The sequence below is a fragment of the Callospermophilus lateralis genome, unplaced genomic scaffold, assembly GCF_048772815.1.
Source record: "Callospermophilus lateralis isolate mCalLat2 unplaced genomic scaffold, mCalLat2.hap1 Scaffold_94, whole genome shotgun sequence".
Lineage (NCBI taxonomy): Eukaryota > Metazoa > Chordata > Mammalia > Rodentia > Sciuridae > Callospermophilus > Callospermophilus lateralis.
Window position 1 is genome coordinate 3,289,335 of NW_027517559.1, and position 25,137 is coordinate 3,314,471.

The 25,137-nt window shown below is 32.4% G+C and overlaps 1 protein-coding gene across 1 annotated transcript in view; it reads left to right on the plus strand.

Moving 5' to 3' along the window:
• The window catches only part of LOC143641287 (roundabout homolog 2-like), a 91,493-nt gene that overhangs the window by 20,766 nt on the left and 45,590 nt on the right, over positions 1–25,137 (plus strand). The window contains 6 exon segments of the mRNA XM_077108564.1: positions 367–393; positions 5,801–5,851; positions 7,296–7,421; positions 12,618–12,901; positions 13,303–13,428; positions 18,086–18,242. Of these exon segments, the coding sequence (XP_076964679.1) occupies positions 367–393; positions 5,801–5,851; positions 7,296–7,421; positions 12,618–12,901; positions 13,303–13,428; positions 18,086–18,242 (771 nt within the window).

Sequence of the window (25,137 nt, forward strand, 5' to 3'; positions counted from 1 at the left end):
ACCACAGATACCTAGCATTACATGTCTGATTTGTGATATTTTCTACATATTTTCCTCCAAAAATAACCTGTCTTCCACCTTTTTAAGTTTTCACATTCTCATCCTTTTATAACTTAAAGAACAAGGGATTTTGAATGAGTAATAGAATATGTATTTATCTTTTGTTTCTATTTTTGACATTTCATGTATGAGCTAATAATCATACATGAAAGAGCAAAGAGATTTCATAAGGGCTTTTTACCTCGAAGGTCTTATAACAATTATTTTAAAAATTCTTATGTTGGCCTTGCTTATATTTTGGTTTTCATACAGATTTCTTAGTAAGTCTTATAATTTTATAGTATAAAAACTGTGGAAGGTAATCAGAAGGAAGGAAAGGAAAGGGATATCATAAAAATAGAGAAGAGACCCAGAAGACTAGAGCAAGGGAATATGGAGAGAGGAGAGAGGTAAAGAAGATAGGTTTGAAGGAATGGAGCAGACCAAATTGTGAGCAGACCAAGTTCTGCATGTATAAATATATCACAATGAATTCCATTATTATGTAAAACTATAATATACCAATAGAAAAGTGAAAACTAAACCAAATAGAATTCAAGCAATGTGACTTGATTTGCAAAATGTAGTCTGAAGTGTATATGTACTTTTTCACTACTTGGTAATATGTATGTAGTCTCAAATCTATATTTACAGTCTCTAATTGTTGATTTATGATAAAACACTTTTTTTGTACAATCAGGTTCCACTTTGAGTCAATATTTAAATTATTTTATAGCACAATTATTTCAAAATTCAGTTGTGGTCATAATTAAATATTTGGTGGAATTTTCCTACATTAGAAAACATATTTTCAATGCAGCTGGATTGACTGTAAGATTGTAGACCAGGCTAAATTTTTTCTCAGGCCTCCTTTTTCCTACTTCTTCATTTCTGTTTACCCACTAGAGGAAGGAAAAAGAAGATGTTAAATAGTGTAAGTGCAGAATTACTTCACAAGGTGTGATCCAAACTCTGGGTAGGATGCCTTAGCTAACTCTATGTAGGCCAAACATTACCCATTGACTCATACTATAGCTCCTTTGGAACTTGCCATTATTACAGAAAATTATACTTGAAGACTTAGAAAAGAAACAACAACAACAACAAAAACTGCTCATCACTGTTAATACTTTCTTTTAGGTGTCAGCGGGTGTAACAGATGTATCAGAGAACAGTAATGGATTAAATTTTAGATTAAATATCAAGAATCAAATGTATATCTATATATTCATATCATCTGGAAGGAAAATCTGGACTAAACATGTTTTGCCTCTTCACATAGGAGAAAGTAGAGGATCCTCTGAGACAATGTTACACATCAACTTATAATTTTATATCTGCATATTAATCACTTACTTAAACTCTTCAGATATAAATACACATCTCAGGTTTTGACCCATAGCAATAAGTGTAGCTGCAAGAACTAAAAGCATCTCTGTGTATCATATCCTAAATGAAATAATATCATATTTCTATAAGCAACATGAAGCGCCATCTACCTTAATTTTCACTGAGCACTATCAATCTCCATATCACTGCCAATGGGGGTCCTGTTTGCTCAACATATTCAGTCCTTAAACTATTATAAACAATAAAAAAAGTTGTAGAAATTTAGATAGAAAATATTAAGTGGTTTTGAATTTGAAGTAAATATTTGATAATATCTGTAATAATTTTTGTGAATAGAAAAAAGAACAATGTAAGTTTGGAAAAAATCTATATAGCTTTGATTAGGTTCATATAAATATATCAGTATAAATGTATATTACTGTATTATAATCTTTATGATAAATGCACAGTATTTTTCAAACTTCTGCTATCCATTTTTCTATTTGTGATTACTGAAGTCATCAAATTTTAATGAAAATAAATGTAATTTTCCAGAAGTATAAAGGGTAAGTTATGTTTTCTGAATATTATTTCTGAGGTTAACATTTTATGAAACTCAGTAAATATAAACAATTCGTGAGTGAGCAAATTTGAAAATGCTAAACACCTCACACATAGGTTTTATAACTGGTGGTGAAATAAGTTACTTGACAGTACTATCCAAAAGCAGCTAAAATATTTGATGGAATTTTTATACTCTGATTATCTGGGGTGAGTTAATGCTTATTAAAAAGGATTAATATGCTTTCATATTTGCCAAATAAGCATATCAGGAAAGAGAATGAGAATTGGCTGCAAGAATTTGGAGTAGGAAAATGTGAACTACTAGAGATAGGCACTCCGAAAGCTACATTACCTCAAAATGCCAATTTACCACATAGTTACATTTTCCTCCCAGTTCTGGCAGACATGTAGTATTAATCCTGTCAGATAGTAGTAGACTTACTTTGTATATGATATAGCTTTGAAAAATCCCACTGGTATGTGGGAGAAATTTCTGGAAACATTATTAGTATTCAGTTCATTTTTGGTCAAAACTTCTATATGTTATGCCTTGTAAGCTTTTAATTTGAGATTCCACACAGACTTCTGATTAAGAGCTTGTAATAATTAAGTTACTCCAAATTTATTTCTGATTAGTACAAAGTTACTGCACTGTGATTTCAAAATTATAAAAAAATTAACAAGAAAAAGATTATTCACCAACGATCTATCACCCCCTCACCCCACTTTCTTTCACCTTCAAGTTAAATTTTTCTTATAAATGAGGACTACCTCAAAATAGCTTGTAGTATGCAATGGCATTATTTTTATGTTACACATGCCCGTACACACACACACACACACACACACACACACACACACACACACATACTTGCACGTTTATATACACACAAACATTCATCAAAATGCTATATATTATTTCCATTTTAGAAGTTTTAGTTGTTCATTCTAATTTGTAATCTCCTTTGATGGCCTTATAGACTAAGTTACTCTTGTTCTACTTTTCAAAATGAACTTAATCTAAATATTTTGAAGCAAAACATTAAAAAAAGAAGTGTGAAAAGATGTCCCCTTTCTTCCCTCACTTTAAAAACACAGCTAACCAGTGTCAGTAAGAGAAAATATGTGTTTGTGTTCTCTTCCTCCTCCTACTCTACTTTCCTTCTTCCTCTTTTCCTAGTCCACCTCCTTCTTCTGTGACAGAAAAATGCAAAATGAAAGATTCCTGTGTATACTAAATTTTATGGAGCCCATTTTAAGTTATTCAGGCATTCACATAATGTTCTGTGAAGTTTTTCCTATGTTAGCGGGCATGCAGAGATAGAGATGAATGACATTATAGAATATTTGACAAACTATTAGCAGTCTAGAATCCTTTGAGAAACACGTGTTAATGACAACTAGGACACAAATAAAATGGATATGTCCTGAATACTGAATGTGAAATGCTTTGAAATTAATTATTTTGCTTCCAAATTTAGCTCTCAACTGGCAGATATGGACCATCCCATGTGGTCTATATTCTAGCACATCTGCAAATTAACCTTAATAAATGATATATTTTGATAGTATTTTGAGTGTTATGTCATACTACTTTAAACTTCACATTTGATGAAAATATGCCATTGGTTATCTCATAGAGTTAAGTACAACGCAATTTTTGAGACTCTGCTTCAGCTTCTTTTCTTTGCTTTGCTATACTTTATTCCTATGGCAGTATCAGAAATTTTGGATGATGAAATAAAAGTCATCTAAATTAGGGAGAACTATGTGGCATCTCACATATCTCTTAAACAGCACATTTTTGAGATGCAGCCCATCAGAACCTGCTTATTTGCATATTTGCAATGATGTTCACAGCATTATCTTAACTCCCTTTTGGCAGAGTAAAACAATCACTTGATATTCCATTAAAGTGCCACATAACTGGAAAGTCACATCAGATGGAAAGCTAATTAGCTGTACCACTTTCACATTGTGAAAATGCATTTTTACATGTGTGTGTCCTAATCAGGCCTTTATTGAATACCTCTAGTGCTCAATTTTTTTTGCATTAATTGTTTCAGATTAATTCTTTTGTGTTCTAAGCAATTAATAAGAGGCACAATGTGATACAGTTGCACTGCTGATTCATGACTCCCAGCCCTGAAGTCACTCTGTAGTGATCAGTATTTTTTCATCATCTCTGCGGAGCTATCTACTGCCAATTCTGGGCAGATGTTAAGGTTTTGTCAGGATTGATTTACAATGCATTTGAGGTGTTACCTGAAAAAATGATAAGGTTGTATATTTCAGATCCCAGTTTGAAGGCCCTTATTTATTTTACTGTCTTGAAATCCTGATGGACCCTTGGAATTATGTTCATATTTCCTGGTAGTGTCATGAAAAGTAATGTTACTAGATGACCTTTCATATGGGCCTAGGAAACAGTGCTTGGAAACTTACAAAATTTAAAGAGTTATCATATTTAATAGCTCAAACTTGAAAAGCAGAAGAATTTTGGAGAACCATTCAAATAAAAAAGTATTCAAACAATTTGTCTATCTTAAGTGGAAATATGCTTGTTTACTTGAAATATGTATTCTTTCATTAAAATTTTAGTAAATTTCACTTTTAGTCACCAAGCAACAACTTTTAATAGACATAATTATTCTGTTCCAAAGATAAGATGTATTGTTTTCACAACTGTGAAAAATGGTATTTTTCTTTCATTCCCAGGGATTGATTTAACTGACCCTTGCTGTTTGTTTTGTTTTGATTTGATTTTAGAATTCCAAGTTTATTGCAATTTTGTAATCTGTAAGTTTCTTAACAAATACCTTGTCCATAATTTTCTAGTTAAATAATTTAGTGGCAAAACTTGATACAAACTAGTGTGAAGCTATTTTAGACTTTATAATCATTCATATTCAGTTTTCATTGGACAAATATTACATAAATTTGAGTGCAATTTGCTACTTCAAACATTATAGTATAAAAAGTATATTACCTTTCTCGGGTATGAATCATTTTGAAGTCTAAATACATTTGGCTGAAACAGTTTGGGATAAGGTGATGGCCCACAACTGATATTTACATTCTTTGGCTGTTCCTGGAAGTCCACTTGCTCAATGTTAGCTTTGTGGAGTGGAAGACATTGAGTGGAGGGAGTGGCTTCATTGACCTTGGTTCTATTAGATACTAGTGGACATTGTTAATAAGTCACACAGTATTGTAGAAAATTTTAACTTGTGATCATTACATATAATTGGAGTCTATTTAGTATAAATTGGTTAAAATTTTATTTTCATGAATATGCTATTCTCTATTAGTTACAGTTTACATCTACTGTAATTATACCTATTCAATTCATAATAACTATTAGCATATTTAAAAGGATCTGTGATGATAAGCAATGTGTAATAACAGTTACCTGTTTTTCTTATCTTGTTGGAAAGACATTACCTGTTAAAACCCTCCTGTTTCAATTTCTAGTATATATTTTGCTTTATGCCTTCTAATTAAGACAGTTTTATGTTATTATTAGCAGTTTTATTTGATAACTCTTCATTAATGCTGTGTCAATCATCCAGGATTACTAGGTCCACCACTTATAATAGTGTTTGATGTTTAAATCCAAATTGTCACTTTTATTTATCCATACTTTTGACTTGAAGAAACTTGAAATATTGTATTAAAGTTGGAGCAAGTGATAACTTTGCCCTGAGCCAAACCACTGCTTTTTACTATCTGCACAATTATGTTAATTATATTTTGTTAAAATTTCCATAGGCTTAGTTCTAAACTGAGGTCCAATATGAGTTGTTATTAATTGTAATTAATATTGACAACTTGTGTGTGTACATGCCTTTCTGTTTTTTTGTGTTTTTTTTACAGTTACATTTCAAAGAGGAGATGGAGGAATAATGAGCAATGGAAGGTATGCTAAGGAGATTCTTTATTAGTATTTTTAATCAGGACTAGAAAAACTCTGTAGTAAGAAGCTATTATTGTGATAAATGATCACTTATAAGTCTGAGAATTCTAGGAGGAGTTAAATGGCTTACTACTAGGTTTAATGATCTATCTGTTGTGCACTTTAGAGGAATCAAGTCCAGATGTTTCATATCTCCCAGATGCCCCTGAAGAAATTAGTGGTAAATATCACAAGGAATGTGTTCATTTGTTAGCAGGATGTTTATTGCATTAATTAGACATTAGCAAATGAAGTTGCTGTTGTTTAAGACTCCTTATTGGCTCACACTAAATTGCTGTGAGTGAACAATTACATATAATCGATCACAAAGAAAATGATTCATGGATGATGAATAGGCTGTAGATTGATAGGACTGGATTCCACAACTTTGGATACTCAATTGAAATTGATAAAAGCTGATAACAAACCCATATATCCTCATCTATTTTCCCTTTGCCAATATGGAGATTGTAATTAGGCTCTGGTAATAACTTCCAATCTCCCATTTAATCAATATTTTAGCAAAAAGAGATTAAGTCTAATGAGAACTAGTGGATGTAGCAAGGAAGCAGTTGAATCTTCTTATTGCAGTTCCCATAGAAACACATGTTTCTCTTAGGTATTATACCAGAAGGGGTCTATCAACAACAACAACAAAAAGGTACAATGATTATAGATGTTCTATTTCTTTGTAAATATGTTAATAACTTGGAAAGGAATCAAAATCCCATTTTAACATTAAAGAACGGAATTCTTTATTAAATATGATGTGAAGGAAATTTTCCTTGTAGACTATACTCACATGCTGGAGCAGATCACAGGTGTCTTTTATTGCCTTCAGAAAAACACTTAATAGCCCCCTGATATTTTTCCATTTAAAGAAATTGGAAATGTGCTATTGATGGAACAGTATAAGTACTGTTCATTAATTTCTTTCAAGTTCTTTGCCTCTAAATCAAACATGAAGGCTCACAATAAGGGTGACAGGCTAGAGAGGACAGATTCATGTTGGAACTGCAGTTACTGGGAGCAAAATAACCCAAAGTCCTGGAAATGGCTAATACCAAGAAGCCATTCTGAAAGATTGTTCCCTTGAGGTGTCAATTTATCATCAAACCTCGTGTGGGGTTACTACTATGGCCAATTCCCAGCAGTTTCAGGGCAGAAGTCTGATTTCTTGTGGAGTTTGACAGGATCCCAGGCAAAGAGACTTCTTCCACTGACAGGGTTGATCTATATATAGCCTTAATGAATTGCCAAAGTTCTTTAATTTTGAGAGCCTACACATTTTAATTCTAAATTCAATTAAAATCTTCTTAAATTCCTTAATCATTTCTAGTGCATGAGACAGGCATCAAAATCTTTCATTGAGCTCCATAGTCTGATTTCCTTTTCATTTCTGTTGTAGCCGCCCAGGCCTTCTAAATGCGAGTGATCCCAGCTATCCATGGCTTGATGATTCATGGCCAGCCACAACCTTGCCAGTGAACAACAGCAATAGTGGCCCAAATGAAATTGGAAATTTTGGGCGTGGAGGTAAGTTGTATTTTTCGAAATAATGTTGTTTTTAATTTTGTTTTTGATTCTGTTTTCATTTTCCAGATATTTTTAAGAGATGGAGAGTATTTCTTCCATAGTTAAAAGAATAAAGCACATATATTAATATTGCTGTATGTTTCCAAAATATTTTATTATAAAATTAGTGTGTCTATAATACCTTAAAAAATAAAGTAAAGAAGGTCATTATTAATGTGGAAGTATCCATAATACATTTTGTTTTTAGGAATATCAGTACAAGGTAACTAAAATCAGGGAATATACTGTTAATTAGGGTTTATGCTTTTGGAACAAATACTTCATTTTTCAAAATCTTATTAAACATGTATTTATTGAGTACCTCCTGTGTACCTGGCACTATGGCAGTCAGAAAGAATATAATATTGGTATAAATAGTGATCATCTTTTACCCCATTTTATTTCATGTGAGGAAGACAGTTAACTAGATGGGGTGGCATGTTCAGAGAGAACTTTCTATTCTACAATCATTAATTGCTATTCCAAAGCAAAGATAAAACAGTGCAAAGTGGCTGACACGATAAAACCTCCAAAATTTCACGCTAAACTCCCCTCCATAGGTTTTTCTAAAGAGACAGAGTTGTATCTAATATAAATAATGACTGCTTCCTCCCAAATGCACTTTTTCTTCTGGTCAGTTGGATAGGTTAGTTTAGATAAAGATGAGAGGAGTAGAGAATTCCCTGATTGGCTCAGCAATTATACATAAGTTTTCTCCTGGTACAATACTATGCAGACAGTAAATGGACTTGAACTGCCTTATCAGTACCCTGATAAAAAAGGCTGAAATAAAGGCTGCTAGAAATAAGAGACTAGAAATAAGAGAGACATTGGGCTGGGGTTGTGGTTCAATGGTAGAGCTTTTGCCTAGCACATGTGAGGCCCTGGGTTCAAACCTAAAAATAACAAAATAATAAAGGTATTATTGTTGTCCATCTACAATGAAAAAAATTAAAAGACAAAATGACAGACATTCAACCTTTTTAAGAAATTAATAGGAGAATGTGGATGTAGCTTATTGGTAGAGGACTTCTCCAGCATGACCAGGGGCCTAAGTTGATTACCCAGCACTGAAAGGGAGAGTAGGTGAGGGGATAAGAAGGAAGGGAAAGACGGAACTTCCTAACGGTTGAGTTCAACGATGTTAGAAAGCACAAAGGGACAAGAAAGAAAAGATATTCTAAGTCACATTAAGAGTTTAAACTTTGTCCAGAGGGTAATCAGAAATTATTGGTGAATTTTTAAGAGGAGAATGCTGAGATGTAAACACTTTTAAATCATTCAGGCTTCTTCTGGGTGGAGAATGGAAAAAGTAGAAAACTGGAGTGAGGAATTCGGAGATTCTTGTAAAGCAAAGCAAATTTAGATAGACACACTAGAAGATTTCCACACTTGGAGAATTAATTCGGAAGACCCAGGGCTGTGCTAAACTGTTCCAGTTCTACTAAAAGCTGCAGTGGATTTCACATGTATGACTATATAAGCATATACACTTAAAAAGAAGGGCTGGGCCTGTGGCTCAGTGGTAGAGTGCTCACCTAGTATGGGTGAGACATAGGGTTCCATCCTCAGCACTACATAAAAATCAATAAATAAAAATAAAGGCATTGTGTCCACCTACAACTAAAAAAATTTTTTAAAAAAATTGGAGTAATTATGGATCCTTGCATTTTCTCTTCAAGATGGATTAACAATGTATTTGCATATAAAGTAATAAGTCAAATTATAAAGTTACTAAGTATTTCATAAGCCTGATTTCTATGAATATCATTTCAATTAACTCCTTTTCCTTCTTGAAAATAAAATATAAAGATAACCATCCCTACCTCGTAGGTGTGTAATAAGAATTAAATTGATGACAATATATAGTTTTCACACAGAGCTTAACTGCATAATCAACTCCCAAAGGTATCAGATTAAATGAGAAAATACAAAGAAAGCTGTAAGTTTCTTTGACTTCCTGCTTTCTCTCTGTATGCCTTTACTGTCGCCTGGGAAGTTTGTGTGTCTGAGTATTCCCAACCAAGGAAACAGATCATCTTTCCCCTAAAATGCAGACTGATTTTTGCCTAAAGGAATTCTGTTCCCAAAGTTTTTATCAGTCAATAATAACTTCCTATTTTACACTTTGTATTAGAACATCACAAGGTTCTATCTTTGTATCAAGAGATACATGCCTCAGATGGAGAAAACATTTTCTTTTTCTGTTGGCTAGCAAGCTAAATTAACATCTAAAATATCTTAGTCCAATTTAACTGAAGGTAGAATGCAGGGTTTTTCTTCCATTTGTACCTTATTTTTATGGCATGAATATCAAGGCCAAGACAAAGTTTTTCCAGTTTCTACCCACTCTCTTTTCAATTTGATAGTCATTTAAACACTTGTGCCAGAAATACTGTAGGACATTTTTGTATATTTAAATTTATGTCTTTTGCACAATTATGAAATACATAAACATATTTACATGTTTAAAGTCAAGAGACTAGAGTTAAGCAAGATAATTTGAGAAATGGATATAGAATGCACGTCTGGTAGATTTTTAATGCCTCTGCTATTTTATTTATACTGCTGTGTAGTCTGAAGTTGGGTTCATATGTATGATTTTATAACCACATTCACTTAGAAAAATAAGCATGGATACTGACATTTTCCCTTTACAAATAGAATACCAATATATGAATGTAATGAAAATCATATTTTGAAAAATGAAAAAATTAATTATTTCATAATTTTGCATTTTACCAATGCAAACTATGAGAAATGCATTTAAACATTCCATCAGCAAGTGCTTACTCTCATAACAGTAGGTGAGGAATTATGGTAATGAAAGCATAAATCCAATAGGCTCCTGTTCTCAAGTAACTTATGATGCCATGAGGAAGGCAGTCCTTCATACAAATAATTACATTGGGCAAAAATAAAATAAATCCATGAATACAAATAAAGCCCAGGCACTCAAAAGCTGCACCACTAATCCAAACTGGAGTCAAGGTTTCTCGAATTCATAGTTTTCCAAAACAAATGTTAACAAGTGCCAGTCAGACAGCATTAAGGTTGGCGGGGACAGCAAGAAATATTAAATGAAAAGTCCTTCCTAATGATGGCCGCACTTATTCAGAGCCAGCTTGTTGAATGGAGGGCTAGTCCAGAGTTCCAGAGTATTTCGTGTTATAAGATTCTCCTCCACATACAGATATTCATGTGTGATTCTCCAATGTTTCAGTGTTGGATATAATTTAATTTAGTTTTTGAAAATGTGAGAGTGATCAAATAATATTTGAAGACAATACATGCAGCCCAAAAATCAATATAGAAGCACTTAGGCTGGAAGGCTGACTATAATTTCATCTAGCAGAGAAAGAGAGATACTCTATTTCCAGAGCCATAACTTTAGTGTTTAATTGTTAGTAATATTATGTAGAATTATATTCTTGGACAATATTGTTCCATTTTTTAATTGTTTGAGCACAGAACCCTTTCAATAACATGTAACTGAAGGGACTCTGGAGAACCTTAAGTTCAAGATATGAGAAACTGAGGTCCACGTAGGAGAAACATTTCTATTCAATTAATATTCAAATATTCAGCAGTGAGAGATAGGTGGAGAGAGCCCAAAAACTTATGCAAAAAAAAAAGATCTGGTGGGGTTTTTTTGCCAATTTTTGATATAGTCTTAAATATTCAAGGTTCTGAGAATTAAAAAAAATGATACTAATACTTGAGAATGAACAATGCTTCTTAAAATCAGATTCTATAATTATTAATCACAAATAAATAATGACAGAAAAACAATTTTGATATTCTGAAATCCAAAAACAATTTCTTGCTTATGCAACCTAGCATAATTTAAAATGTGAATATGTGTAACAGTCTCACTGAGATGCCTTTAAAATCTTTACTTAAATAAACATCCACATATTTGTAAAACAGGTTGGTATTCCAGACTTTCAGAACTTCAGAAAGAGTGAAATTGCACACTGTACACAATATATTATAAATTTCTTGTCACTGTTGTTAATGAAGATTTTTTTTTAGTATTTATAAAATTCCAAAGAAAAGCTAATACTTCTGTAAGCACTTTTATTTCAAGTACTATGGGCATTATCAAATCTAAAAGTTTTAAAGACAGTTGAAATGTCTTATAATGAAGAGATCAAGTGGTTTCATGACCTCAAGTCCTATGAAGTGATATTTTCAGAACATACATTATTCAGGACTGCACTATAATTAGATTTATCTTAACTGTACATGATTAATACTAGAGTTAGTGATTTCTCTTTTAGATTCACTTAGTGTCTTTCTTCTGAAAAGGGAAAAGAGCTCAGGAGCGAGGTGGCAGATCTGAATTATAAAGCATCCTGTAAAGATAATTCAGCATACCAAAATGATAAATGGACCGATTGATATTCAGTGTTGTTCCTGAAGTTTAATTTTACTCTTGCTGTATTACAACGTGAAACTGTAATTCTCCACTTCTAAGTGTTGATAGCATAAATTAAACTCACTGATCACTAATGTTGCTTTTTCTATAGTTAAATCCTGCTATATTATGGAAATGACTTATTCATGAAAATTTTCCTTTGTTATGCAAGAAAAAAAGAACACATTTTCTACCATCAGTTCTCCATTTCTGCAGTTATAAAATCAGATCACATAAATGTCAAGTAAAAACTTCAGAAAAATGGATTTCAAAATCAGGGTCGTATAATTTTGGAAATTTTTGCAACTATTTAGCAGCCATATTCCATATCTTTGGGGATGAAGTGGAAAGAGCTGTTTTCAGGCACAATTTGTAGATTCCCTCTGTTCATTGCTGCTGTATCTTGCTACCACTTTCCTTGATTCTAAAACATAGTGAACAACTGAAAGCATGTTTCAGTAGTGAAATATCCCAAATTTTTCATTCCTGGTTAGAGGAAATGGGGGAAGGGATGTGTTAAGCAGTGAGACGTGAAGGACGAGCAGTAGGCCTGCCTGTCACTGAGGTTGATAGCTTGGCGATGGTTGTATATCATCTACCCTTCATTGGTTCATGAAGCCCATCTCAGCTGAAATGCAAACGTGTGGCATGACACATTTATTTTTCATCTTCAATTCTCATAGTTTTGGGCTTCCTGTGTGTCATTAAATTGTTTCATTTCCCTATGTTCATCACGGATTTGCTGCCACCAGTTCCAGGCCAAGGGGATAAAACAGCAAAGATGCTCTCATATGGAGCCATTTATAGCAGCATTGACTTCACTACCAAAACCACTTACAACAGTTCCAGCCAAATAACACAGGCTACCCCATATGCCACGACACAGATCTTGCATTCCAATAGCATCCATGAATTGGCTGTCGATCTGCCTGATCCACAGTGGAAAAGCTCAATTCAGCAAAAAACAGATCTGATGGGATTTGGTTATTCTCTGCCTGAACAGAACAAAGGTAACAATGGTGAGTCACATTCTTCTGTCCTGAGAAGTTAACTTCATGTCATTTGTGCATGAGATAGAAATTAGTATTTGTTGTTCAATTCAGTGATGCATTACCAGGTTCACTACCTAAACTAAAAAAACATACTGGCATGTATTCAGTACCTTGAACAATTCCTACCACCACCGCCACTGCCTCCATTGCCGCTACCACACACCAACACCAATCGGGTTCATCCATTCAGCTGTTTTTCAATATAGTGATCAGCAATCCATCTGTACTTCCATTAGGACAGGCTAGAGGAGTCATTCCTCCACTCTCCCATGACATCCGCTTCTGAGTTGCTAACTGCATGTTCTGCATGGGCTTGTGCTGTGAACTAATCACATGATGCCACTATGACCTCTGACTTTAACCCTTAGCCTTACTTTACATCCCTGACTACCGATTGGCTGAGGGATTGTCTAATAGAATGCCACACAACCAGTCACAGGATTTCAGCACCACCAGCTCTCACAACAGCTCAGAAAGGAGTGGCAGTCTCTCAGGTTGGTCTCATCACAGTAAGGAGAAATATTTGTTTGTCACCAGCATATGACCTGTGTTCCCTAACAACTGATGAGGAAATATTGAATCGCAAGCCACTGTCAGGCATTTATCTTTCAAATGACAATAACATTTGATCCTGGTGAAATTATGCCTTGGTGGGGGTGGGCAATAAAAATCATTGTCATCACTTACGTACTAACTGCACAATAATGTATTGAAAGAAAAATAGTGCCATTTTACTAATTACTATTCCTTAAAGAGCAGATGAGTTCATTCCATCTTGAACCAAATATATGAGTCCAAAGAACTTTATAATAAAAAGATCATGCATGAAAGTTAACTCCAGGTCATTGATATCAAAAGATAAATTCAACTGAAATGAAAATAATCTCAGAGATGATTTCATATCGGGATGCCAATGATATAACTTCCTATTTTAGGACAACCTCTCAAATATTATGTAATAGTTATCAATTCAATGATTACTATGCTAAATATGAATGTTAATATGTGAAATTATTAATTTTTACTTCAAAAAATACAATATTTGATAACAATAACTATTTTATGCTGTCACTTTTAATATATATTTGAGAAATATCAGCTAAACCAACAAGTGTAAGGAAAAATGCATTTCATTGGATAGAAATATATTCCTATCCTAATGAGTTATCCTCCCTTTGTATGTGAGGATATTGTATTAACGACATTGTAAATTCCACCTATTTACATCACATGCCTTTTTCTGCCTACTTCTGACTGGTTCCTGACTCCACTTACTTAATATGCTTAATTATATGCTAATTGTTTTTATGGAGTTTCTGTTTGGTTTTTTAAAATTACATATTAATAATAAAGGATTATAGTGTACTATGATACTGTGCAGTCTCCAAGGCATCAAGACTATGAAGAGTTAACTTTTTCTTATCATTAGTGTTACATTTACTAAATTACTTTTCCTCAGGAGATGGAACCTTCTCAGAATGAAAATGTTAATGCTCTCTCTTCCCTCCAAAATGAGTCATTTGCTCTTCTTGCCTATTGGTAGGATTAGGTACATTATAGAATTCAGAAAATTTTAAACATCTATTATGAATTTAAACTGGCTTAATAATATAAGGGAATGTTTTGAATGACCTTCTATGTCATTTATGCGGGCATTTATTTATAATTAGTCCCACAATTTTTCTGAATAATTAAAAAGTAATTTTGTTGGATATTCCTTTTTATTTCATTAAATATATGTAAAGATCAAGCAATATATGAAAATAAATCTCCATATTGCAAGCCATGGACTCCATAAGACCTGTAAATCTTTCATTAAATGTTCTGTATAGATTGATTTTCACCAAATTTAAAAGTTATCTTTTGAGTAATTGAAAGCAGAACAGGATTCACAATGGTGCTTGCTGCTGTTTGAATCCATTAATCTCTTGAGTGACATTTACATATATCCAGGAATTATATTAACTACTTCATCTACATTTGAATACAGGATTACTTGAATTGGTGATAGAAAGCATTTTTTAGTAGGTAAGAGTGAGGTGATTATTCCTTTTACAGTTTAGTCTAATTGAGTTTAATGTTACACTTTTGTTTAATTCTTTTTATTTATAGCTATGTTTCCTAGGGGCCAAATCTAAGAATTAACTGCCCCGTGGCTAGCTAATCATATATTATGGGATTTTTTAAATCTGTGCACATTGGTGTAACCAATTTAAAATAATCACAGTGACAAAGAAAATTGGGCATTTCTGAATTATTTGAGTGAACTTCTTACCCTCTTTGAAACACTTTTATAATGCATTCAATATGTAAGTTCTGAGTACTTCTTGTTAAATATCCAACCAGTAAAAACTATACAATAAAACTCAGATGTTTTAAAATAGTATTTTAAATCATAGTTGTATGTGTATATAATATAAAATATTGCTAACAATAGCTAAATCTTTTAATATTTTTTTAAAAATAGACCATATGTTTAATTTTAAAATGAATTGCTTTTATGATTTATTTTTTTTTACAGAGAAGTCATTTTTTAAGCTTTAACTATCCAACTATTTACATTTTTATTTTAAGAGAAAAGGGTCAAATATGTTTACAAGGCATCAATATCTGCTTCGTTAAAACATAATTTAGGTACTCTGGCCTTCAGATGATACAGGGTTCAAGGTGAAGCAGCAGACTGTGGCTTGCTTCTCTAAAGATTCAGATCTCAAGAGATTTTAACAGTTGTCAGTTATATCAAGCTCACCTCCATCTCAAAGTGTTGTTAAGACGTCCTAAGATGCATGTGTTGATGAATAATAGTCCTACCCAGACTGATCAAATGAAAGAACAGATATTTCTCCAGAACAGGGGAAAAATAAGTGTTGGTTGTAAAGTACACAGTAATTCTCTCTGTGCTTCAGCTATTTCCAGAACACATTTAAAAGCCTGTTGTTGTTTGGAAGCATAATAATGAGTAGCTTTCTTGAACCTGAGCAAGGGCTTCAACAATGAGGTTCAGAGCTCTAGAAATATTTTCAAGTTAAGCTGCTCAGTAGTAAATCTGATTGTTCTCTTGCTATGTGAAAGTGAATCACATAACATTCAGAGCCTTAGTGTCATCATCTAGAATACGGAGGTGTAGGAACTTCTTTCTTAGGCACTTTGTTCAGGTGAGATTCAAATGACATTTCTAAAATGCTGGAGAATGTGATTAGGATTGTGCATACATAAAGTTGAAAGGGAGTGATCAGGAAGAACAAATAGCTCAAGCATTCTTCTCTCAATCATTGAAATATAGTTCTGATACTGTAAAAAGGAAATAGACCTTAGTGATTGGTGGGTTAAGGAAATGAGGAATTGAGGTTCATTTACCTTAAAAACAAAAATTACATACTTATAACCGAGCAAGCATATTATTATTTTTATTCTGAATATGAGGCCTTTTCTGACAAGTAAGACTTCAGAAAACAAGTGAAACTGGTTTTGCTATGAGGAAGAGAAGACAGGAGAAAGCAATTATGATTGGCATTTATTGAGTTTTTCTGTGCATCTGAGCACTTCCTATACAATATCTCTTATAATCCTCATGACAACTCAAGGAAGTAGTAACTTTTGCATGCCTATAATCCCAACAACTCAGGAGGATCACAAATTTTGAGGCCAGCCTCAGCAACTTACCAAGGCCTTACACAACTTAGCAAGATCTTGTCACAAAATAAAAACTAAAAGGGCTGGGGATGTGGCTCAATGGTAAAACATTCCTGGGTCCAATCCCAAGTACCAAAGAAAAAAAAGTGGAATAAGTTCATATTTCTTTTACATGTATGTAAGTTAAGGCAATACCTTTTGAGTGAGGAGTTAAATTTCAAACTCAGAAACCAAACTCTTACTCACTAAACATAGGACACTTTCTTACCCTCCTCTTAATATCTTTTGTCCTGTCAAAGAATAGAAGTGAGAGGAAAGCTGAAAGCACTTTTTTTGTAGGGATCTTCTTTTAAATATTTATTTATGTATCCTATGTGGAAAATGTACACAACTCAATTATTGGCTGTAGTGTCTAGTTTAAAAGTTTTATCACTTTCTGGCACTCAAATACATTATTACCAAATTGCATAATCTGACTCAGCAGTTGTAGAAGAAAAAGGATGGATTGACTTCTTAGTGAGATCTAAATGGCTAGATAGCCCTGCTACAAATATCCTATGCTTAAAATTTAGCTTTAAGTTGAGGTGGAATTATTGGAAGTTACTGAGTCACCCCTGAAAGGTCATTTTCATTTTGCTCATGAAGTATTCAGTCTGCATCCAACTGAGGTCCATTTTTATGAAAAAGCTTTATTTACTTGATTTTAAAAAGTACAGCACTATGCAGATGATGAATTTTATTTTTATAGTTCATTAAGCATCATGTAATCTCAGATATGGCTCATACACTCTTCATTTATGTTCTGCTAATATTTGTGCATGAATTCATTCATGTAACAAATAGTACTGAAACTGATCACTATATTATCATTAATTTTCCCTCCTTTTTGGAATTTACAAAATGTGATAGTTAAAACATCTGGGAAATATTCTCACTATATGCAAAAGTAATTGTGCCATTTATTAGTCAAAAAGTCTATGAAATGTATCATTGTGAGAGGTTTATAGGTATTCTCCAGATTGTACTTGATTGATTTTTATCAGTGACTTTTGAGAGAAAAATGTTACTCTCCTGGATTAATTAAATTGAGCAAATTCTAATGGAAAAGTTAAGCCTGTATCCTTAGACACTGTATTTTCCACTGAGAGAGATTATTCAAAAGAGCATTTTAAACGCACTAAAATCTGACATTTAAAAGAATTTGTTATGGACCATTATTTCCTCTAACAGTGAAAACGTGGAGGCAGCAGACATGAATAAATCAATAAATGTTCTTTTGATACAGCAGCCATGTTTTTGGTTTATTCAGCTCTGCAGTTAATGCAATGGGAAAGAAACAATATCATTTTGAGTGATTTATAAAAATGTGTTTCTGATTATATAATTTCATTGTTTATAGCTTTTACCATCTCTAACATAGCGATTCTGGTATTTTGAAAACAAATACATCTTTCCACCTGATATTGCCTGTTCGTTCTGATATTCACCATCTCTAAATAAATGCATTATTATTTCCAGGTGGGAAAGGTGGAAAAAAGAGGAAATATAAAAACTCCTCTAAACCACAGAAAAACAATGGATCAACCTGGGCCAATGTCCCTCTACCTCCTCCCCCAGTTCAACCCCTTCCTGGCATAGAGCTGGAACACTATGGAGTGGAACAGCAAGAGAATGGGTAAATGGTATTTTATATACCAACAAAATGGCCCAGCTTGCATTCCACTCTCTATTGTTCTCTTTTGCCCTGAGTTCTTGTTCTTTCTTAGCTCCCCTCCCACCCTGTTCATTACATTTTCCCTCTTTCCTGTTTGCACTGTCCGTGTATTTTTAGCTGATAAACACAAAACAGCACATATTGAGGACTGTGAATCCTTGGCCTTCAAGTGCGTCAGATTGTCTGCAATCATGATAATGCAGCCTACATTTATAATATTGCTTGTTAGTTTGAAAGCAAGTACCCACAGCTCTTTGAACTAAAGAGCCACTCCTGAGAAGGGCTGAAAGGAAATTAAAATAATCTTCCTCATCATCCCTTGCAGTTCTCTAATGACTTGATGTCTGGCCATAACAGGGCACCACAGTAGAGCGCCATCACAATGGGATAATTGTAGGGACCTGGGAAGTGGGTAGAACTTTAATCATCAGCTCTGATGGGAATTTGGGGGCAGGGACAATAAAAGAGGTTCAAGCCAATGCACACTCTGTAACAAAACCTTTTTAAGTTAGAAAATTTCCTTTGAGGACCTTTAAATGTGATCAGTTTTCTGATTCTTTCTTTTGAAACATCTAACAAGAGTTAGTGTCCTCTGTAAGCTTAAGTGTTAATTGATTTTGAACACAGACACAGATAATTTTTTATTTGAAAGAAAAAAAACAGGTCAAAAGAATATATTCTCTTTTTCTGTATGAATAAATCCTATGTCTTCCTTATAATTCCTAGGTCACTGTTTATTTTGACTAGACCTTTATGTAACCTAAAATAGAGAATACAGACAGTTTTTCTTTGCATAAATTTTCTTTACTTAGAAATATATATATATATATATCAGTTTATTTGAATGATAGATTTAAATCTTGTCTTGGTTCAAAAAAATATTATATGTATGTACTTATCATTTATTCTATCTGCTTTCTAAATCTTCTGAGGTTCCCAGAGTACTTTTCATAACTGTTTTCTATGTCATAGCTTTTGTTTTCTTTCAAAAATATTATTTTCCTATATATATAATATATATATATATATATATATATATATATATATATATATATATATACACACACATCTGTATAGATATAACATGAATTATATATATAAATATATATACACACACACATAGTATGTATACATGTACACACATCACACACATACACACACACACACACACACACACACTCATCACATATTTTTTGTATGTTTTTTTCTCCCTCCAAAGGACTTTATTTATTTCTCTGGGATTATAGTGCCCATATATGTTCATATTATTATCATTTATATATTTTAGAAATATATTGACCTATGAAATAGGCAGCTAAGGGTACATGCTTTCTTTCCGTAACTTAAAAAAATTAAATTTTTTATATGAAATTAATTTACCTCAAGGTATAAATGTGTTAGTCTCACATGAATTGTGAGCAAAGAAATAGCAGACCTATAAGGGCTGAAGGTGTAGCTCAGTGTTGGAGCTCTTGCTTAGCCTGTGTGAGGCCCTGGGTTCAATCCCCAGCACTGCAAAAGAAAAGGAAGAGCAAAGATACATATTCCATAAGAAAAGATTATCACACAGAATTTTACAGTCTGCATTTTTAACAGAATCATCACAAAATGAGGGAATGAAATTTAAAAGATGAATATGAAGAGAAAGCAATGCTATTAAAACTTTATAAGCATAAAATTGAAAACACAAATCACACAAAAATTATGGGTAATTTGGAATTCTTTCTATTTTCTTTTTTTGTTGAGTCTACTTGAAATATATGTACAATATAATAAGGCCAGTTACTCATTAAAATAAAATTAATTCCATCAAAGTGAGTACTAAACTTATCACTTGATTTGTTTTATCTAGCAGTAGAATTGGAAATACTAATTTGATAATGAAATAACATATGCTATTGCAGACTTTTATCTTTTGACAAAATCATTTTCAGAATATCAAGATATAAAGCAAAAACTTATTTCTTAAGGGGATTTTAATTTGTTTAAATATTCATCCAAAATATATGATATTAAAAAATCCCTTTTTAAAGATTTCTATAATATCAACTTGATTTTTTAAATAGGTAAATTATATTTGTTGACCATATACATGTATATGTATATATCTACATGCATGTGTATATGTATTCATATGTATATTTGAAGTCTATTTAGGATGTATTTTAGTCCTTATTTACCTTTGAATTTTTATCACTTTACCTAGTATTTGCTGAAAAAAAGTCATTCTTGCTCAAAGTAATGGTTAGGTCTTAAACAGTTAATAATACTAACCACAGAATTAGATTTACTTCTATTTTAGGTTTTTTTTTTCAAAGAATATTGTAGGTTTTATTTCAATTGTTTGTGATGAAAACATATTTAAAGTCAATGCAAAAAGAACAAATTAAACTTACTAAGCTGAGGCTGATATTGTTCCTTTGCATATAATCTTTACATTTTGGTGTTTTCTAATGTGCAAACCTCACACTACCAAAAAGGAAATATTATTAGACTCAGGTTGTAGTCTGCTATTCATGAAATTAACGTTGACTATTTCACAGATGAGAACTTCTATAAAATCTTTTTATATTTTAGTGTGAAAACTTCATAATTTAGGCTTGAGGTTTTCTTCATATTCAAAGTAGAGAAACTTTAGAATTAATTTTTTGCTTTTGATAATTTTTACTTCTATCCATCAAGGATTCTGCAGTTATACTACTTACAGAGATATAGAGATTATGACACTTTTATTTCTAACATCCTAATAGATAATTTAATCCACAAATATTTCTATCAAGTATAATAAGTGCTAAGCATTGTACTTGGAAGAGACATAGGAGACACAAGATAAATGTACAATTACTAGGGAAAACTGACCTGTGACCCAGAGGGGAAGATAGAAAGCACATTCTAGATAGTAACCCCCTTCACAACACTTATCCATCTCCATCTCTCTGTCTCTCTGTCTCTGTCTTTTTCTCTCTGACACACACGATTTTGTACAATGAGCTCTTGGGGAATTTTGTATACAAAATAATAATTTGTCTACCCCAAGGAATAATCATAGATGCCAGGTAAGCAGGTAAGTCTTCAAAAAGCTGATAGCTGGAGAATATTGCCGTGAATCTTGAATCATTTCTTCATAAAGAACATTGCCAAGTTGGGTGGTTGTTAGATGCCAGATATAGAGCAAAAAGTAAGGACAAAGGAGAACAAGAAATAAGTCTCTTATCTAATGGATCTTATGTACTAGAAATAGGTCATTAATCAATAGCTGCATTGAAACAATACTAAGGTCACTATTTGAACAAATGGAAAGAAATTTCTGTGGGGAAAGAAAAAATTAAAATTAATACTATGTGTGATGAGAAAATGAGAGTAGAAATAGCTCCATTGGTCTTCCTTTGGAAACCCTGCCCTATTCTAGTTAGAGGTATCTGCTTTTCTCTTAGTTGCCCCTATTCAGTACCACCCGCTTCCATGCCCTACCCTCAGCACTTTATTTTAATTACTTGTCTGCATCCTTCAGCAATTGGTGGCTTCTGTATGTGGTTTTATGAGCTTTAACCTACATTTTGTATGACAACATCTGACATGGAGTCTTAGTTTTCATCTTGAATCCTTAATGCCATAGGAAAATTCTGATTTTTGAATACAGATGATGGATTGGAGAACATGATGCTGAAGGACATGAGATTGCAGGTGGATCACATACAAGATATCATAGCATATGATCTAGAAATCATATGATATAAAAATGCTAAGGCAGTAAAATAAGAGGATGAAAGTGGGTAGGTGCGAAAGGAGTAGATTTAGGCACAATTCCTAGCTGATAAAAACTGTGATCTGGAAAGTATAGTCTCTAGTTTTTGTTACAATTTTTAGTATAATTTCTAAGTGTTTAGAAATCAGCAATTTTCTTTCTAAGCATTTCTTGGACCAGTCTTTTCTTACAATACTAAATACCAAAAGTTATCAAAGCATTTTCCAAATAACAAAATATTTAATTGTTAATTCAATAATATGGTAACAATGCTAAATGTTCTCTCTCATCAATATGCATCTTCAGTTAGACAAAATAGTGTTAAAATGTATTAGTTCTTCACTATAAATATATACATTTTATTATAGTCATGATGCTAGGAAGCATTGAATAGTAATTAAGTATAAAACTGGTGCTTTGCTTTGTTATTGCAATTAGAGATTGGCAAGCTTTTGCTAGTGTTGAACTTCATTGTATTTTTTATTAGTAATTTGATATTTGTATTTGGCCTTTAACAAGTTAGTTCACATGTGGCATTGATTTGCCATCATCTTTATCATTATTCATCAGTCAAGACATAACATGACGCCTCATATTTCACTGACAGAATGTCAAAAGAACAAGCACTTCCCTAGGAAAGGTTGGCCAGAAGAACTATGGTTTGGCATTAGGAGAATTTTTATTCATTTTAATGTTACACAAGAAAAAGATGAAATTCTATCTCTCAAATAAGATGCGTATTATAAAATGTGAAGGAAACTATCAAAACAGATTTACATTTTTATAGACTTCATAGGCACATCTGTAGTCTTTTCATCCTTCCTTAGTAGCTGCATGAACTAAGCCTAAAATATATGTTCCTCTGGAATGGATCAAGACTTGACTATTTCAGAGATGATGAACAATTCTTCGCCATTTTGATTTGCACTATATCCCAGATTCCTTTCCTCTATTCTTTCATATTTTTCTTCTTTGAATATTCTTTCCTTCTTTGTTTATTTATCTAATGTTGGTACAAATCACTTTGAATCCATGGACTGTTCCCAGCTTTGCTTATATACTGCATGTAGACTTATATACAGAGTTGGTATATTAAAGTTCTAGAGTAACTTTGAAAAAGGACATAGAAGAATTGGTGATAAAATGTATAGTATGTTTGTGAGATAGGTGATGAAATATGTTTTAGTCATTTAATACACAATGCAATGCATTTACATAGTATTAAAAATAATGCTTTAATGGTTAGACACTTCTTTGCCTGATATTATTTGAATAATAAAAATGAATCTAATACAACTTACTACCATGTTTTTTTTTGTTACCTTAACACATGTGATGCATATACCATACACTTTTCCTTTCTCTTATGTTCATTTTGTGTTTTCATTCCATAAGTATATCTCTAGTAGATTATTGAAAGTAAGAACAGTTTACTATTTATGGACTACACAAATTTTAGGAGATAACTGGCTAATTTCATTTGAAAGATTAAGTATATAGTTTTTTTATTTAAAAGTATAATATATATGGGAATAAACCAATGTAAGAAAGTGCAATTATGACTTTCTGACACAAAAATAAATGTGCTCTTTTCTACTGAATTTTACAAAGTAAATGTAAATTTAATTGATGAACTACAATGGTAAACACATTCTATACTGAAAAATGACAATTATTTTATGATTAGCTTTCTTGTATATTTTTTTGTTTGAGTTAATAATATGATATTTAAAGTTAAGTAAGAAAATAAACCTAAGCATTTTTATTAATTAATCAAATTGTGTGTTTTCATTTCAAATCAGTAAATATGCTTATAACCTACTATTTTTAAGGTATACTGTTAGGGGCAACAGAACAAGAACAGTTCCGTGTTATAACTCTAAGGTAGCTTAAATCCACTTGAGAAAAAGATACCATAAACATGTGAAAAGTAAATACAAAAATAATTTAAAGTGTTAAAAGAGTCCAACATTAGAAAGAACATTAGATGGTGCATAATCAATTTTCAAATAAATGTAGAAAAATATTGTCAGCACCAGTTAAGAAGAGTAGTTTAGCAATGCTAGTTGGCCTCATCAAGGAAATCTTTATAAAGATATGAGATTTCACCTATAGCTTGAGGATTTATCAGATTAAGATAGGTAAATTTGGAGGCATCCAGTTTATTTGAATAACTTGGATTCTATAAACAAACCTACCAGAAAAGTACGTAGACAAGAGGAGACAAACCAATTTAGTTTGAGCAGAAGATTCATGTTGAGAAACTATAAAACCTATCCTAAAGGTAGACTAAAGATTAAATATATTTAATAAACAGAATAGATAAGAGAAATAAAATTGGTAGACCATTCTCATATTTTCATAGAAAAAAATGTAAGTGGTGCTCTGCTTCACCTGTGCCCATTTTTTTTCTTTCTTTGGAAGATATTGCCATTTAGGAAACTATCTGAATTGTTCCAAAACCATTTCCCTTCCACATATGTCACTTAAAATTTTCTCTTTTTAGTGATCACTGTAGCCTTGATCAACCCCAAAACAATATTAGGCCTTCCAAATCAATTCTATAGTACCCTGTATTTTTAATAATTTACTTAATATCAATCTACTGAATTGTATGCTATATGAAATAAAGTCAGGACCCTAACACATAACTGTTGGGAAAAAAGGATGATAAATTTGGGGTTACTTTAAAAAGAGATTTTAGTTTTATAGACCAGTTTTTGGTTCACAAGAAAATGAAGAAAAGCATAGTGATTTATCCCAACTTTCACATATGCATAATCTCCTATCATCTCTCACCAAGCTGGTGCAATTATTCTAGTTGATGAACTTGCATTGGCACATCATTATCTCCCAGAATGCATCATTTCCCACAGGGTTTACTTATCATGTGGTACATTTTGTGGTTTGGACAGATTCAGGTTGACATGTATCTACCATTATTGTATCATACAAAATATCTTCACTGTTCCAAAATCCACTTTGCTTTTTGCCCATCTCTCACTCCCCAGAGTCTGGCACTAGTGATGTTTTTACTCTTTTCATGGTTTTGCCATTTCTAGAATGTTCTGGAATTGGAAATATACAATCTATACCCTTTGTATATTGACT